At 36.6% G+C, this 18334-nt stretch overlaps 1 protein-coding gene across 3 annotated transcripts in view; it reads left to right on the top strand.

The window, feature by feature from the left end:
- ZFR (zinc finger RNA binding protein) overlaps positions 1 to 18334 on the top strand; it is a 75311-nt gene that overhangs the window by 54212 nt on the left and 2765 nt on the right. For 2 of the 3 annotated variants that reach the window (XM_060146927.1, XM_060146928.1), the window contains 2 exons: positions 16465 to 16576; positions 16695 to 16792. In XM_060146927.1, the coding sequence (XP_060002910.1) occupies positions 16465 to 16576; positions 16695 to 16792 (210 nt within the window). Of the gene's footprint in view, positions 1 to 16464; positions 16577 to 16694; positions 16793 to 18334 lie in introns of those variants that run through there. The other variant, XR_009539984.1, reaches the window with a different exon arrangement.

The raw sequence follows: 18334 nt of genomic DNA, 5'->3' as shown, positions 1-18334 counted from the left end.
TTACTAGGATGAAATATATATTTTATTACTTGTATAATTAAAAATTAATTTAAAAATCATACATGGATTAAAGGTGGATCCAGCTATATGTTTTTCCAGACCAATTACCAATTATTCCAGTACCATTTAACATTTTATTTAGTAGTGATGTTTGTTCTCCCAACCCCCACTTTGAAATATCACCATTATCATAAACCAGTGGTTCTCAGCCACCATCAGTTTTGCCCTCTAGGGGACATTTGGCAATGTTTGGGGATAACTTTGGTTGTCAAAACTGGTTATCAGTAGCACTGAGGAAGAGAAACCCTGTCACAAACCAAAGTTCCTTTTTTGCAGGCCTACTTCTGCAGCCCTCTTTCATTGCTCGGTCTTTTCTAGTACCAAACTTTTTTAATTTTTAAAGCTTCATAGTGTGTTTTAAAATGCTGATAGTCCTCTTCATCAGAAGTCTTCCCTCTTCATTCTCTGCTATTCATTATAAACACCATCTTACACAGAAGATTTTTTGGGGGGTGGTGCTTTTCTCATGCTTCTTTTTCTGAAAGAACTTGACTACTGTTTTGTTCAGTTTCTCCGGTTCTCTTGATGATTTTTAAGTAGCACTGTATTGAATTAATAATTGGTGGAATGTCATCACTTTTATAATACTGACTCTTCTTTATGGGATGTCCTACTTATTGGAATGAATGTTACACACTTATTTAGATTTGAATGGGTTCTGAGCATAGTTGTTTGTACCTAGGTATTTATCTTTTAGAGTTTTTTAAAATACCATTTTCTGGTTATTGTTTATATATATTAAATATATTAATTTTGTAACCCACCACCTGACTGCATTCCTTTATTTGTAGTAATTTTTTTCATGTGATTCTCTTGGCTTGGAATCATATCTACCAATCTCTTTCCTAATTTAGTTGGTTGATACTCCTAGAATAATTATGGAATAAAAGAAATAATACTTTACATGCACGTTATGTTTTAATTGCTCTCTTAGTTTACTAAGTAATTTTGAATCAGGAATGTAAATTGAACTTTATCGATAATTTTTCAAGGTTTCTTGACATGAATGTATAGTTTTTCTCCTTCACCCTGTTAATATTGTATATTTACAAATATATCTACTGATATTGAGCTACCTTTGCATTCCAGAGATGGATTCTCCTATATTTGAGAATAATCTCAATGAACTGTTAAGTTCTGTTTGCTGATAGTCTATTTAGGAATTTTGCAGTGACATAAAGGAAATTTTTGTGGTTTTATTTTTGTCTTCTTTGTTAGATTTAGGATCAATAATACACTAACTCTATAAGAATAACTTAGAAGCTTTCGTTCTTTCTCTAAACTCTGAAACAGTTTTTAGTAGCATCAAAACTGTATGTTTTTTGGGACTTCCCTGGTGATCCAGTGGTAAAGAATCCGCCTTACAATGCAGGGGACACAGGTTCAATCTCTGGTCAGGGAACTAAGATCCCACATGCCGCAGGACAACTAAGCCCATGAGCCACAACTACTGAGCTTGCACGCCTCAACTAGAAAGCCCACGTGCCTCAACTAAGACCCAGCACAGCCAAAAAATAAAAATATATATATATATATAGTTTTTTAAAAAACTTTTTTGATAATTTATAAAATTCATGTGACATCATCAGTCATTTATAAAAGGGGTCACGCTTTCTTGGTTTCTTTTATTGTGATTAATTGGTTTGTTTAGTTTTTCTTTCTCTTGGGGTAATTTTTGGCAACTTATCTTTTCCTAGAAAAATTGACCAATTCAGCCAGATAACTCAGATTTTTAGACTTTTAAAAATACCTGTAGCATCTTTTTTATTTTAATTCTTTGATTAGACTAGCCAGTAATAGCAGTTGCTATATAGGAACAAAATAGCAAATGGGTGTTCAGTATTTATTTGTGATGAGAATTCACTGAATTCTTAATAGATTTTAAATATAAAAATTTATGAGCATTATATAACTTTAAATTTTTTAAATGTTCAAAAATATAAGCATTATGCATTATCATTTTACTTCCTGATTCCTTCAACTTCAGTCCCTTCAACCCAGGTGCCCTTGAGGCTATTTCTGTTGTAGTAAGTCTAAGCTTCAGTACTTTCGAGACTGAACTCTCAGGCCACTCCTGGGCTACTCTTGGAGTTTGGAAGTCCAACACTACAGATGGCCCTTTGCCTACACCTAACTTTTCCTCTTTATCAGAGCCATAAACTTCAAGGGACCCTCTCTCCTTTGAGGGTGCAGACATCTAAGAACTGAGTGGAAGAGAGGATGCACAGGTGAAAGGAACTGAGGGAAGATAGGCCATGACAGGGTAATGATGGGAGAATCAGGGAGGGCAAACAAAGCTGCTGGACGATCTTTGAAATCATGTACATATAACATAAAATACACAAGTATTTTAGTAGGTTAAAGCACACCAAAATGTCAGTATTTTGACATTTAAAAATCTCTCCTAGTATTATATTCTTTAGGCAGTAGTTTATCCAATTTATTATTTTTTTCCTCCCCTCAAAGAGCCAGCTCCTTGGATTTAGCTGCCAGATCTGCCATTTTCCTTCTTAAGTAATTCATTAATTTTTTACTTCATCTCTAATTTTCTATTTTCCTTGGGTTTATTTTTGTTCTTTTACAAACTTCATGAGTTGGATACTTGTTTCATTCACTCACTCTTTAATTATAGAGGTTTTAAAGCTGTAGTTTAAGGCTGGACATAGGTTTTGGCCATATATACATGTATATATATATATACGTGTGTGTGTGTATAATATTTTTTCTTTTTTTTCTATGCAGTCCGAAATTCATTTTAATATTGTCTTTAAGCCAGGAGTAGTTTTGAGGGAATTTTTTAATTCTACATGACTGAAGAAGAGTTGCTTTTGTAAATAACTTCTAGTTTTTATAGCATATAAAAATAATGCAATAAATATATTCTACTATTTGCAACTTTGGAAATTTAAAGTTTTCTTTGTGGTCTCATATGTACAGTTTTTGTGAAGTGTGGGCACTTAAAAAATGTGTTCTCAGCAAGGTATAGCATTTAATATATATCCCTTAGTTCAACTTCATCAATTCTGTTCATACATTCTATCTCCTTTGCTTCATATTTTTTGTCTACTTTATCTGTCCATGGACTGACAAAGATAAATTAAAGTCTGGTATTTTGTTGTGTTTTCTACAGTTCTTTATTGTTTTATTGCAGTAGTATTTTGGACATAGACATTTAATACAACTATGTCGTAATTGTGAATTTGAACCTTTTGCCATTATAAAGGCCATTTAATTAATACTTTCTGCTATTAGTTAATAAGCCTTGTCCATTTATTAATATCAAAACTCTAGCTTTGGGCTTCCCTGGTGGCGCAGTGGTTGAGAGTCCGCCTGCCGATACAGGCGACACAGGTTCGTGCCCCGGTCCGGGAAGATCCCACATGCCGTGGAGTGGCTGGGCCCTTGAGCCATGGCCCTTGAGCCTGCGCGTCCAGAGCCTGTGCTCCGCAACAGAAGAGGCCACAACAGTTAGAGGCCCACATACCACAAAAAAAAAAAACTCTAGCTTTAAAAAAAAGAATTACAACTAACTTACAAATTATATTAGTTTCAGGTGTACAACATAGTGATTTGATATTTTTATACATTATGAAATGATTACTGAAATAATGACCAGTTATGATTTGTTACCAAAGTTACTACAGTATTATTATTATTTTTTTTTTTTTTGGCTGTCAGGTCTTAGTTGAGGCACATGGGATCTTTGTTGCCGTGCGCAGGCTTCTCTCTAGTTGTGGCGCATGGGCTCCAGAGGGTGGGCTCCAGAGCATGTGGGCTTAGCTTCCCCAGGGCATGTGGGATCTTAGTACTCCAACCAGGGATCGAACCCACATCCCCTGCATTGGAAGGCAGATTCTTAACCACTGGACCACCAGGGAAGTCCCTACAGTATTATTGACCATATTCCCTATGTGCACTTACCTCCCCTCTGACTTACTTACCTTAAAGCTGGAAGTTTGTACCTCTAAATCCCCTTCACTTATTTTGTCTGTACCCCCAGCCTCCTAAACTCTAGCTTTTTATATTAACATTTGTCTGGTATGATTCTGTTTGTTTCCTTTGTTTTCTTCTGCCCTTTCCCATAATTCTTACCCTTTTCTTGTTCTTTTTTATGTGTGAATGGGTTTCCCTCTGATTATTTATACAATTAGTTGTTGCCCTGTTTACAGTTTTTTTTGTGGTATTTTCATCTATTTGTTTAACCATTTTAGGTAATGTTTGTTAACCTCTCATCTATAAAAGCTGAGAAAATTATCACTTCTTCGTACTCCTCACGTCCTCTTTTGCGTTTTTTGTTATATTTTCTTTTTTTCATTCGTTCCTTTAAGAATGTATTAAAACCTGTTTCTTGATTTATGTCTTAATGTATGCTGATTCCACTTAGAAAACAAGGAAAGTTTACACTTAATGCTTTTTTAAACCTTGAAGGTTTAAAAATAACTACATTTACCTTCTGTAGTCATATTCCCTTTGTTTAATTTTCTGTATCTGAATGGTTTGATGCCAACCGTTAGATCTTTTACTGGGGCTTCCTCTTTTTATTTCTTGATTGACTGCATTATATCATCATATAGTTTTTATCAAAAAGTGTTCTAAGTTTTTAAAATTTCTTTCATGTTTGAGAATCTTTGCCAGTTACCATTACTTTATTGAGAAATATATTGTTAGGTCACAATTTTTCCTCCTCCATTTATTGGTGTTGCTCCATTATCTTCCAGCACTGAGTATTACTAAATCTAAGTCCAGCCTAATTTTTTTGCCTTTACTTTTTCTACAGGCTGCTGAAAAATTCTTTATCCTTGAATTTTAGTAACTTAACCAAATTATGTCTTGGAATCTGTTGTTCAATATCAGCATTTCATTGAAAACTTTGTCCTTTTTGCCCTGCAGATTTGACAAATTATTAATATGATTCTCTATTTTCAGGGCCACCAATTATCCTTATATTGCATTGCCATTGTCCTACGTATCTGTTATCTTTGTGATTGTTTTAATCTTTGTTCTCTTTCCTCTTTTGTCCTCTATTATTGTCTCTTTGGCAGTAATTTAGTTTCCAACTGTGTCCTAATCTTTGCTATTTATAATTCATTATTCCATAATAATGTTATTTTGCATTTCAGTTTGCTTAATTAGCTCTGCAGTCTTCCTTTTCATCTCAACTTTGAGCTCTTTTATTGGCTTTTTGTATTTATCAAGTTCTTGATTACTCAGAATGTTAGCAGATTATATCTTCATTTCCTTAAATTAAGATTCTTCCAGAATAGATTATATTTTAATAGATATTTTTTAAAACACTTTTTGGTTCACAGCAAAACTGAGCAGAAAGTACAGAGTTCTCACCTACCTTCCTCCACTATACATAGATAGCCTCCCCCTCAATATTTGCACCAGAGTGATACATTTGTTGTAACAAGTGATACTACTTGTTACAAGCAGTGACATACTATTGTTGCTCGAAGTCCACATGGCTGGGTTGGATCTTTGTTGCTGCACGCAGGCTTTCTCTAGTTGTGGCAGGCGGGGGATATTCTTTCTCTAGTTACAGTGCACGGGCTTCTCATTGTGGTGGCTTCTCTTGTTGCGGAGCATGGGCTCTAGGCATGAGGGCTTCAGTAGTTGTGGCACGTGGGCTCAGTAGTTGTGGCGCACGGGCTTAGTTGCTCCTTGGCACGTGGGATCTTTCTGGACCAGGACTCACACCCATGTCCCCTGCATTGGCAGGCGGATTCTTAACCACCGCACCAGCAGGGAAGTCCCAAGAATAGATTTTTCAACTCTATTTTTCATGCTGTGTTCCTCCCAAATGCACAGATGTTGTGTCTGGTTTGTTTCAGTTTTTTCATCTCGTTAGTGCTTAGCATTGTCAGTTCCATTACAAAATCATCCTTTTATGCTGAGACAACCAAACAAGAACTGTCTTTGAATGTATCCACACCTCTTAAAATACTTCTCCTTTTTCTTCCCCCATGAGCTCTGCTTTGAGGATTGCTTATGGAAAGGAGTAGGGTTTGGCTGCATGTAAACCTTGGGCTTTTTTTTGGCCACGTTACATGACTTGCGGGATCTTAGTTCCCCAACCAGGGATTGAACCCAGGCCCCAGTAGTGAACGCACTGAGTCCTAACCACTGGACCACCAGGGAATTCCCAGACATGGGCTTTGTCTCTCCTGTGTCCTGATTGAATGTGCTGTGATAGTCTGTGAGGTGGATTCCATTGGCACACCTTTATGCTTCAGGTTTCAAACCCAGGATGGCTTCCTAGAGGCTTTGCTTATGCAGAATCTGCTCTGTTTGTTTCCTAAACCTATTTACCATTTCCTTTCAAGAACAATTTCTCTTTCCCTGAACCAACAGAGGGTTTTGGGTATGTGAAGCCTCTTTGGGACACTTGTGTTGAGAATTCACAGCCACCTTTGATATTAATTTTCCCCTGCATCTTACTCCTTTGGAAGATCTTACTCCTTTGGAAGATCTTACATTATTTATTTTTTTCTTTTATCTACATGTTAGATGTCTATTTATTATTAGATATAATTAGATGTGGATAATTGGAATTTTTCTACTCTTCCTTTCCTGTCTTCCACAAAGAGTCTTCAACTTGGTAAATACCATTACAAGCACTTGTCTGAATAAAAGATGTTTTAAGTGATAGAACACTGACACAACAGGGCAAATAACTAACATTCTTTTAGCTTGCAGGAGAATCAGCAAGTTGTACTTGGACTGTATCATCTCACTCACTTTAGCTTAAAAATAATTACTCAGCACTTAGCTACCCCATAACAGAAACCATCTACTTGAGTAAATACACATCCCCAAATCACCAAAAGCTGTTAGTAAACTTTTTTTAAGAAGACTTGACAGTTCTGGGACTTCCCTGGTGGTCCAGTGGCTAAGACTCTGTGCTCCCAATGCAGGGGGCCCGGGTTTGATCCCTGCTTAGGGAACTAGATCCCACATGCTGCAACTAGGAGCCCACATGCCACAACTTAAAAGATCCTGCATGCCTCAACTAAGACCCAGCATAGCCAAATAAATAGAAAAATTTTTTTAAAAAGGACTTCCCTGGTGGCTCACTGGTTAAGAATCCGCCTGCCATCGCAGGGTACATGAGTTCAATCCCTGGTCCAGGAAGATCCCACATGCCGCGGAGCAACTAAACCTGTGTGCCACAACTACTGAAGCCCGCGTGCCTAGAGCCTGTGCTCAACAACAAGAGAAGCCCATGCGCTGCAATGAAGAGTAGCCCCTGCTCGCCGCAACTAGAGAAAGGCCACGTGCAGCAACAAACACCCAATGTGGCCAAAAATAAATAAATTTAAAAAAAAAAAAGGCTTGACAGTTTTTATTAAGAATTGTTGAGTATGAAATAAAGTGCTGTGCATCAACATGTGTATGAGTATGAAATAAAGTGCTGTGCATGTGCAAAGATATAACATCCTACACATGGATTTAGGAGTCGGAAGTTTGTCATGCATGTATCAACCTTCACCTCTGTCCACTGGAATACAGAAGTGGCTTTTATACAGACAAGTGCTTGTAATGGTATTCATAAAATCCTATTTTAGTAGCATAAACATTTTTATCTGTAAAATTGGAATAATAGTTGTATCTACCACCAAGAGGTGATTATGATGATTAAAATTGGTTAATGTATGTAAAGGCTTAGAACAGTGTTTAGCATCTAATAAGCACTCACTCAGTAAGTGTTAGTTATATAATGATGAAGAGGCTAACTTCACTACTATTACAATTAGTTGACCAAACTTCCTAGGGTTTGATATTTAGATTGTTTCCAGTGCATTGCAGATAAACAGCTTCACTGAATATTTTTTGTGTTTTCAGTAAGTGTAAGAGCCCTATTGTAAATCTTTAGTACTGACATTACTGGGTTCATTAGTATGTGGTTTTGAACTTGTCAACTGTGTGATTTTTTTTTTTTTTAAAGAAGGTTTTACAGGTATACACTACCACCAAATGAAAGTACCTGTGTTACCATAATCTCCCAAAGTATTTTTTTTTTCATAGCCCTTTACCTCTATCAGAACTAGAAACTACTATCCAAGGAAACTAGTAATGTTATCTGTCTGGATCAATTGTAAAGGATATTTATTGAAATACAGTTGTCTTTAAAAAAAAAAAAACAAAAAACCAGGTTTGAGTCAGTAAGACCTGGGTTTAAATCCTAGCCCCTTAAGCTTCTAGTTGTATGACCTTTTAACCTCTTTAAGGTTTTCTGTTTTTTTAATCTTTAAAATTGTGGTATAGTGGCATCTAGTTATGAGAAATTAAATGAAATCATTTATTTAAAAGTGCTTAGCATGGTGCCTGCCCCTTACTAAGCATTGTTCTTCTTACTACTATTAAAGATGGGAAAGAAAAATATATACACATGAATGTTTTTTTAAGCAAATATTATAATCCTAGGTTTCACATCATTTAATAGGTAATATTTAAGAGACCTTTTTTCTTTAAATAACTTCAGCCACCAAGATGCTTCACATTGCAACCTAAATAATCATTTTCTTAATTTGATTCTGTTCATCTTTGATGTTGTCCTTCTACTTGTTTCTTTTTTTCCACATCTTTTTTGGAGTATAAATGCTTTACAATGTTGTGTTAGTTTCTACTGTACAATAATGTGAATCAACTATATGTATACGTATATCCCCATATCCTCTCCCTCTTGAGCCTCCCTCCCACCCTCCCTATCCCATCCCTCTAGGTCATCACAAAGCACCAAGCTGATCTCCCTGTTCTGTGCAGCAGCTTCCCACTAGTCATCCATTTTACATTTGGTAGTGTATATACGTCAGGGCTACTCTCTCACTTCATCCCAGCTTCCCCTTCACCACCCTGTGCCCTCAAGTCTGTTCTCTACGTCTGCGTCTTTATTCCTGCCGTGCCACTAGGTTCATCAGTACTACTTTTTAAAATTCCATATATATGCATTAGCATACAGCGTTTGTTTTTCTCTTTCTGGCTTACTTCACTCTGTATGACAGATTCTAGGTCCATCCACCTCACTACAAGTAACTCAATTTCTTTTCTTTTTATGGCTGAGTAATATTCCATTGTATGTATGTGCCACATTCTTTATCCAGTCATCTGTTGATGGACATTTAGGTTGGTTCCATGTCCTGGCTATTGTAAATAGAGCTGCAGTGAACATTGTGGTGCATGTAGGTTGTTGTTGTTTTTAACATCTTTATTGGAGTATAATTGCTTTACAGTGGTGTGTTAGTTTCTGCTTTATAACAAAGTGAATCAGTTATACATCTACGTGTATCCCCGTATCTCCTCCCTCTTGCGTCTCCCTCCCACCCTCCCTATCCCACCCCTCTAGGTGGTCACAGAGTACCGAGCTGATCTCCCTATGCTATGCGGCTGCTTCCCACTAGCTGTCTCTTTTACATTTGGTAGTATATAAGTCCATGCCACTCTCTCACTTCGTACCATCTTACCCTTCCCCCTCCCCATGTCCTCAAGTGCATTCTCCACATCTGCGTCTTTATTCCTGTCCTGCCCCTAGGTTCTTCATAACTATTTTTTTTAGATTCCATATATATGTGTTAGCATACGGCATTTGTTTTTCTCTTTCTGACTTACTTCACTCTGTATGACAGACTCGAGGTCCATCCACCTCACTACAAATAACTCAGTTTCGTTTCTTTTTATGGCTAATATTCCATTGTATATATGTGCCACATTCTTTATCCAGTCATCTGTTGATGGACATTTAGGTTGGTTCCATGTCCTGGCTATTGTAAATAGAGCTGCAGTGAACATTGTGCTACATGACTCTTTTTGAATTATGGTTTTCTCAGGGTATATGCCCAGTAGTGGGATTGCTGGGCTGTATGGTAGTTCTACTTTTAGTTTTTTAAGGAACCTCCATACTGTTCTCCATAGTGACTGTATCAATTTACATTCCCACCAGCAGTGCAAGAGGATTCCCTTTTCTCCACACCCTCTCCAGCATTTATTGTTTGTAGATTTTTTGATGATGGCCATTCTGACTGGTGTTAGGTGATACCTCATTGTACTTTTGATTTGCATTTCTCTAATGATTAGTGATGTTGAGCATCTTTTCATGCATTTGTTGGCCATCTGTATGTCTTCTTTGTAGAAATGTCTGTTTAGGTCTTCTGCCCATTTTTGAACTGGGTTGTTTGTTTTTGTGATATTGAGCTGCATGAGCTGTTTATATATTTTGGAGATTAATCCTTTGTCAGTTGCTTCATTTGCAACTGTTTTCTCCCATTCTGACGATTGTCTTTTCATCTTGTTTATGGTTTCCTTTGCTGTACAAAAACTTTTAAGTTTCATTAGGTCCCGTTTGTTTATTTTTGTTTTTGTTTCCATTTCTCTAGGAGGTGAGTCAAAAAGGATCTTGCTGTGATTTATGTCATAGAGTGCTCTGCCTATGTTTTCCTCTAAGAGTTTGATAGTGTCTGGACTTATATTGAGGTCTTTAATCCATTTTGAGTTTATTTTTGTGTATGGTGCTAGGGAGTGTTCTAATTTCATACTTTTACATGTACCTGTCCAGTTTTCCCAGCACCACTTATTGAAGAGGCTGTCTTTTCTCCACTGTATATTCTTGCCTCCTTTATCAAAGATAAGGTGACCATATGTGCGTGGGTTTATCTCTGGGCTTTCTATCTTGTTCCATTGATTTAGATTTCTGTTTTTGTGTCAGTACCACACTGTCTTGATTACTGTAGCTTTGTAGTATAGTCTGAAGTCGGGAAGCCTGATTCCTCCATCTCCGTTTTTGTTTCTCAAGATTGCTTTGACTCTTTGGGTTCTCTTGTGTTTCCATGCAAATTGTAAAATATCTTATTCTAGTTCTGTGAAAAATGCTATTGGTAGTTTGATAGGGATTACATTGAACCTGTAGGTTGTTTTGGGTAGTATAGTCATTTCCACAATATAGGTTCTTCCTGTCCAGGAGCATGGAATATCTCTCCATCAATTCATGTTATCTTTGATTTCTTTCATCAGTGTTTTATAGTTTTCTGAGTACAGGTCTTTTGCCTCCTTAAGTAGGTTTATACCTAGGTATTTTATTCTTTTTGTTGCGATGGTAAATGGGATTGTTTCCTTAATTTCTCTTTCTGATCTTTCGTTGTTAGTGTATAAGAATTCAAGAGATTGCTCTGCATTACTTTTGTATCCTGCGACCTTACCAAATTCATTGATTAGTTCTAGTAGTTTTCTAGTGGCATCTTTAGGATTTTCTATGTATAGTGTCATGTCATCGGCAAACTGACAGTTTTACTTCTTCTTTTCCAGTTTGTATTCCTTTTCTTTCTTTTTCTTCTCTGATTGCTGTGGCTAGGACTTCCAATACTATATTGAATAAGAGTGGTGAGAGTGGACATCGTTGTCTTGTTCCTGATCTTAGAGGAAATACTTTCAGGTTTTCACCATTGATAACAATGTTTACTGTGGGTTTGTAGTATATGGCCTTTATTATGTTGAGGTAGGTTCCCTCTGTGCCCACTTTCTGGAGAGTTTTCATCATAAATGGGTGTTGAATTTTGTCAAAAGCTTTTTCTGAATCTGTTGAGATGATCATATGGTTTTTATTCCTTATTTTGTTAATATGGTGTATCACATTGATTGTTTTCCCTGTATTGAAGTTTCCTTGCATCCCTGGGATAAATCCCACTTGATCATGGTGTATGATCCTTCTAATGTGTTGCTGGATTCTGTTTGCTAGTATTTGTTGAGGATTTTCACGTCTGTGTTCATCAGTGATTTTGGTCTATAATTTTCTTTTTTTGTGACCTCTTTGTCTGGTTTTGATATCAGGGTGGTGGTGGCCTCGTAGACTGAGTTTGGGGAGTGATCCTCCCTCTGTAATTTTTTGGAAGAGCTTGAGAAGGATAGGTGTTAACTCTTCTATAAATGTTTGATAGCGTTTGCCTGTGAAGCCATCTGGTCCTGGACTTTTGTTTGTTGGAAGATTTTTAATTACAGTTTCAATTTCATTACCTGTGATTGGCCGGTTTATGTTTTCTAATTCTTCCTGGATCAGTCTTGTAAGGTTGTACTTTTCCAAAAATTTGTCCATTTCTTTCAGGTTGTCCATTTTATTGGCATATAGTTGCTTGTAGTAGTGTCTTAACGATCTTTTGTATTTCTGCAGTGTCAGTTGTGATCTCTCCTTTTTCTTTTTTTTTTTTTTTTTTTTTTTTTTTTTTTTTTTTTTTTTGTGGTACATGGGCCTCTCACTGTTGTGGCCTCTCCTGTTGTGGAGCACAGGCTCTGGATGCGCAGGCTCAGCGGCCATGGCTCACGGGCCCAGCCGCTCCACAGCATGTGGGATCTTCCCAGACCGGGGCACGAACCCGTGTCCCCTGCATCGGCAGGTGGACTCTCAACCACTGCACCACCAGGGAAGCCCTCCCTTGCTGCTTTTAATATTTTTTCTTTGTATTTAATTTTTGATAGTTTGATTAATGTGTCTAGGCATGTTTCTCTTTGGGCTTATCCTGTATGGGAGACTCTGTCCTTCCTGGACTTGATTGACTATTTCCTTTCCCATGTTAGGGAAGTTTTTGACTATAATCTCTTCAAATATTTTCTCAGACCTTTTCTTTTTCTCTTCTTTGGGACCCCTGTAATTCAAATGTTGGTGTGTTTAATGTTGTCTCAGAGGTCTCTGAGAATGTCCTCAATTCCTTTCATTCTTTTTTCTTTATTCTGCTCCCTCACAGTTATTTCCACCATTTTATCTTCCAGCTCACTTATCCGTTCTTCTGCCTCAGTTATTCTGCTATTCCTTTTAGAGTATTTTAAATTTCATTTATTGTGTTTTTCATCACTGTTTGTTTGCTCTTTAGTTCTTCTAGATCCTTGTTAAATGTTTCTTGTATTTTCTCCATTCTTTTTCCGAGATTTTGGGTCATCTTTACTGTCATTACTCTGAATTCTTTTTCAGATAGGTTGCCTATTTCGTCTTTATTTATTTGGTCTTGTAGGTTTTTACCTTGCTCCTTCATCTGTAACATATCTTTTTGTCGTTTCGTTTTTTGGGTTTTTTTTGTTTTTGATGGGTTGGGCTGTATTCCTGTCTTACTAGTTATTTGGCCTGAGGTGTCCAGCATTGGAGTTTGCAGGCTGTTGGATAGAGCGGGGTCTTCCTGCTGAGATGAGTACCTCTGGGAGGCCTCACTCGGATTAATATTCCCTGGGGTCTGAGGTTCTCTGTTAGTCCAGCGGTTTGGACTCGGAGGTCCCACTGCAGGAGCTCGGGCCTGACCTCCAGCCTGAGAACCAAGATCCCACAAGCTGTGTAGCACGCCAAAAAAAAAAAAAGAAAGAAAGAAAGGGAGGGAGGGAGGGAGGAAGAAAGAAAGAAAGAAAGGAGCAATACAATAACAAAGAATAAAAAACAAAATCAGAAAGATAAAAAACATATTAGGAAAAATAAAAATATAATTGAAGCAACCAATTGCCGGGGGTTCCTCCCATTCCCTTAGGTGTCTGTGGTCCCTCACGGGTGCCTGTTAGGTGCCCTAGTTTTCTGTCCTTTTACTTTTGAATGCGTACATTTCAGAGTATATAAACCTCTTGTGTTCTACTTTTGTTGCTTTCTTAACTGTAGACCTCTGCTTGGAGAACAACCATGTTCTATAGAAAATTAACATTTTTCAATTGCTTCCTTCAGAGCAAATGATGTCAAGGCAGATAGTTGACTTAGTTTTATTGTGTGATTAAATATATGGACTTTCTGTATTCCATAAATCATTCATTTCTTTCTTGGTTTTTAGTTAGTTTCTACCTTAATATATAAGTTTAAATTACAAATTCCCACTTCTAAGGTCAGTCAGTAAGCAGATTTTGAAAAAGCTTTGAATTACTTGTAACATTTTATATCTTGACATAGCTATATTATAGCTGATTATTTAATACTTATTTTTCTCTTAACATTCTCTAAAAGTACTTAGTATAAATTAGAATTATTTTCGGAAAGTTGCATATATTAGGACATCAATTTTGTATTTTAGTAACTTGTTAATTATAAGCCTTGATTTCTTTTATTAGCAGGATTATTTTCATATTTCTTTCCAAAAGTATTCTGTTTCATAAACATTTATTGAGTGTTTTATTTATTTATTTACTTACTTCGTTGCTGTGCACAGGCTTCTCATTGCGTTGGCTTCTCTTGTTGCAGAGCACAGGCTCTAGGCATGCGGGCTTCAGTAGTTATGGCACGCGGGCTCAGTAGTTGTGGCTCGCGGGCTCTAGAGCACAGACTCAGTAGTTGTGGCGCATGGGCTTAGTTGCTCCGTGGCCTGTGAGATCTTCCCGGACCAGGGCTCGAACCCGTGTCCCCTGCATTGGCAGGCGGATTCTTAACCACTGTGCCACCAGGGAAGTCCTATTGAGTATTTTCTACATACTGGCCACTTAGGTTACGCAGAGGGGTTCAAAATAAATGACATCTGGGGGACTTCCCTGGTGGTCCTGTGGTAAAGAATCCACCTTCCAATGCAGGGGACGCAGGTTTGACCCCTGGTTGGGGAACTAAGGTCCCACATGCCACGGGGCAACTAAGCCCAGCACCACAACTACTGAGCTCGTGCACCTCAACGAGAGAGCCCGCGTGCCGCAGACTACAGAGCCCACGCACTCTGGAGCCGCCTGCCCTGGAGCCTGTGCTCCACAACTAGAGGAAAACCCGCACGCCACAATGAAGAGCCTGCAACCAGACGAAAGACCCCATGTGCCTCAACGCAGACCCCGCCTGCCACAACTAAGACCTGATGAAGCCAAAAAACTAAATAAAGTAGAATTTTTAAAAATCCAAAATAAATGACACTTGAAAGTCCTTTAATCTTCAAAGATTTCAGTCTTTTGGACTTCTTGAAATAATACTTGACTTGTCTGGAAAAGAAAGGTGTTTATTCTACATTCATAGAGTTGTCTAGATAAGTGAAGCTGATTCCTTAAAATACTAAAATTTTAAAATGAAAATCCTTAAAAATTGTCTTGAACATCTTACTGCATTCTTCAGTTGAATAAACTGAAGCATCTTAATTTTTTTGTTGTAATTTACATTTATCATTATTAACATTCATTATTCTCAGATTTTTTTAACTTCTTGCTTCCAGCTATCATTTTTTTATAGCTCTTAATGTGCACTATCTCTTTTAATTCACATCTCTCTTACAATTTATTCCTAATTTGTTTGGGACTGAAGCCTCCAAATGTCCAGCCTTTTAAGAATTACTCTTACTTCAGAGATCTTAGTAATGGCCTCGGGGTGAATAGGTGGATGTAGTTTTTACCTCTGATTAAATTTATGAGTTTTTTAAGTATATAGCTAAAAATGGATTCTCCCTAAGGTATTTTCAGTTTCAGTATCATTTTAAGGATTTCATTCTAGTTGCAGTCTATTTAATTTCTTTGACGTGTTATTGGTGGTTTTATTTATAATTTAAGTAAAGGCTACAACTTGGACAAACCTTAAACATTATGCTAAGTGAAAGAGACCAACCAGATACAAAAAGTCACATACGGTTCTTTGTATGAAGTATCTAGAAGAGGCAAATCTATAGAAATAGAAAGTGGTTTAGTGATTGCCAGGGGATGGAAGAAAGGGAGGATGGAGAATGACTGCTAATAGGTATGGAGTTTTTTGGGGGGGGTGATGAAAATGTTCTGGAATTAGAGAGTGGTTATGGTTGAACAACTTTGTAAATGTACTAAAAACCACTGAGTGGTACATTATATCTCAATTTTTAAACTCTAAGTGGAAACAGATTTTTCTACTAGACCCTTCAAAACACTTTCTGGATCTAAATCTGTACTTCTTTCTTTTATTCATTGGTTTAGATTTTGAGTCTCTCAAATGTAATTTACAGTGAAAGCATAAGTTGTGTTTTCCTTAAGGATAATAGAAGTACAGTTGTATGGTAAATGAAAATTAGATAATTGTTCGTAAAGAAAACAAAAGTCTTCTTAGAATACTGTCTTGCTCTAACGACTTAGTATCATCAGTATGTAGGTGTTAAAGAACATATGTATGTGAGTCCTAAATATCGAAAGAATTTTAAGGACTGTCATATTTTAATAGGAAAGGATAACAACTAAAAATAACAAAAAACCTATTAATCTATTTTTCATTTAGCATAAATTATAAAATATTTTTAAGATGTCAATTATATAGTCTTATTATTTTTGTTTTCATTACTTATTATTTAATTTTGAGTGTTTTTATACTATATGTAATTTTTTCCTAATTTTGTGACTCGGTCTATGTAACCTTTTCAATCTTTAAATTTTTTATTGACAGTTTTGCAGGTAGTTTGTCATTCTGGTATTTGAAAATGAATAATTCCTTTGGGCTCTAAGCTGTTAAGCACATTTTTATTTTTTTGTTTTTAGGCTATGGAGTTACTAGTAGAGAAAGCAATCAGTAGTGCTTCTAGTCCTCAGAGTCCTGGAGATGCACTGAGAAGAGTGTTTGAGTGCATTTCTTCAGGGATTATTCTTAAAGGTAAGTTTTACTTCATTTTTAATGTTTGTTTTTGTGTTTGATGGTTGAATGAGAACTCTTCTTTATTTTACAAATGGATGATGGTAATGCTTTTTTCTCCCTACGGTGATTGCTGTAGGTAGTCCTGGACTTCTGGATCCTTGTGAGAAGGATCCCTTTGATACCTTGGCAACAATGACTGACCAGCAGCGTGAAGACATCACATCCAGTGCACAGGTACCAGTGTGTTCCCAATCCCAAAGCTTTGTTCTATCACTGCCCTTAAAGTTTTGGTTTTTTATAATTGTCCTTTAGAAAAAATCACTGTAAGTAAACCCTTAGAGAGGATATAATTTAAACTAGATTTCATCAATGTAATCTTCAAGTTTCTTATTTTAACTATGTGCGTGTCTCTTTAAGTATTATATAAATATAAAAATACAGCAGTATTTTCAGTGTCTCTAAATCTTGGTATTACGTTGTATATCAGGGTCAGTAGAGAAGCTATTTATGTCCTCTGTATGTACAGAAGTGATACGTTGTATGGTTTATGGAAATTTTTGTTATGATTTAGCCTTTCCGGCCACTGAAAAAGCCAGCGAATGTGGTAATTAAAAGTGTGGGCCCTGAAGTCAAGACTCCCTGAGTTTGAATAGCAGCTCTGCCCGCTCATCTGTAAGGGATAAGAGCAGTGTCTGTCTCAAATAGGATTGTTGGGAAGATTAAATAAGTTAATATTTCAATCAGTCTAAAATTGCTATTGCTTTCTTTTTTTGAGTCCAGAAGTATACGAAGAGGAGAATAAGGTTAATCTGCTCCCTCAAAAAAGGAATTAAGTAAACCTTGTCTCCTTTGATATTGTTTAAAAATTCCAAGGTGACTTTTTATGGGAATAATTTCAGTATCCTCAAATTTTGTTTGCTGCTGAATAATTTACAGTTACACAGTAGAAATCTCTCTTCTTGTTAGAATTTAGGAATATATATCAATCACATGCAGAACAAGAGCTTACAGTGTGCACTCCATCCTCAGATGCTATTTTAGTTTTCCTTACTGGAGTACCCTTCTATTTAGAAACTCCTAGTATTAGAAAAAGCTGATGATCAGTAGCAATATGTCTGTGGTAGAAGTGTATTACTATTCATTATTATACACCAGATATCTTTGAATATTTTAATACAGAAGAAAACATTATTCTGTTTATCTTTGGGAAGGACCTTTTGTAAGTATCTCTAAATAAAGAATCAGTATTCTGTTATGATAAATATTCCTAGTTTCACTTCAGAAAGTTAACAGCCTTATAACTTAGATGAGATAGAGAAGTACCCAGTACTGCCAAAGATCCAGAACTGCAGGCTTACACAGAATGCTGTATCAAGTTCCAACCAAGGTGATTTGGGGACTTTTGAAGGTTTGAAAAGCCAATCAATGTATGAGGAGACTTCTAAGGAACTAGAATCATCTAATCTGGAAAAAAGTTTTAGAACAGTAAATTCTCACTTGGATGATTGTAGTCAATAACTGTATCTCAGCTGAAGAAGATAAACAGGGATTAAAAATAGTCTGAATAGCAGCCACTGTGGAAAACAGTTTGGCACTTCCTCAATAAGTTAAACATAGAGTTACCATATGACTCAGCAGTTTGACTCCTAAGTATATTCAAAGGACTGCAAATATATGTTCATTAAAAAGTTATACACAAAAAATAAAAAAAAATTTTAATTTATGCACAAATATTCGTAGAAGCATTGTGCATAATTGCCAAAAAGTGGAAACATC

The sequence above is a fragment of the Lagenorhynchus albirostris genome, chromosome 3 (assembly GCF_949774975.1).
Source record: "Lagenorhynchus albirostris chromosome 3, mLagAlb1.1, whole genome shotgun sequence".
NCBI lineage: Eukaryota > Metazoa > Chordata > Mammalia > Artiodactyla > Delphinidae > Lagenorhynchus > Lagenorhynchus albirostris.
The sequence above is the reverse complement of the archived record's forward strand: the minus strand, read 5'-3'. Positions and strand labels throughout refer to the sequence as shown.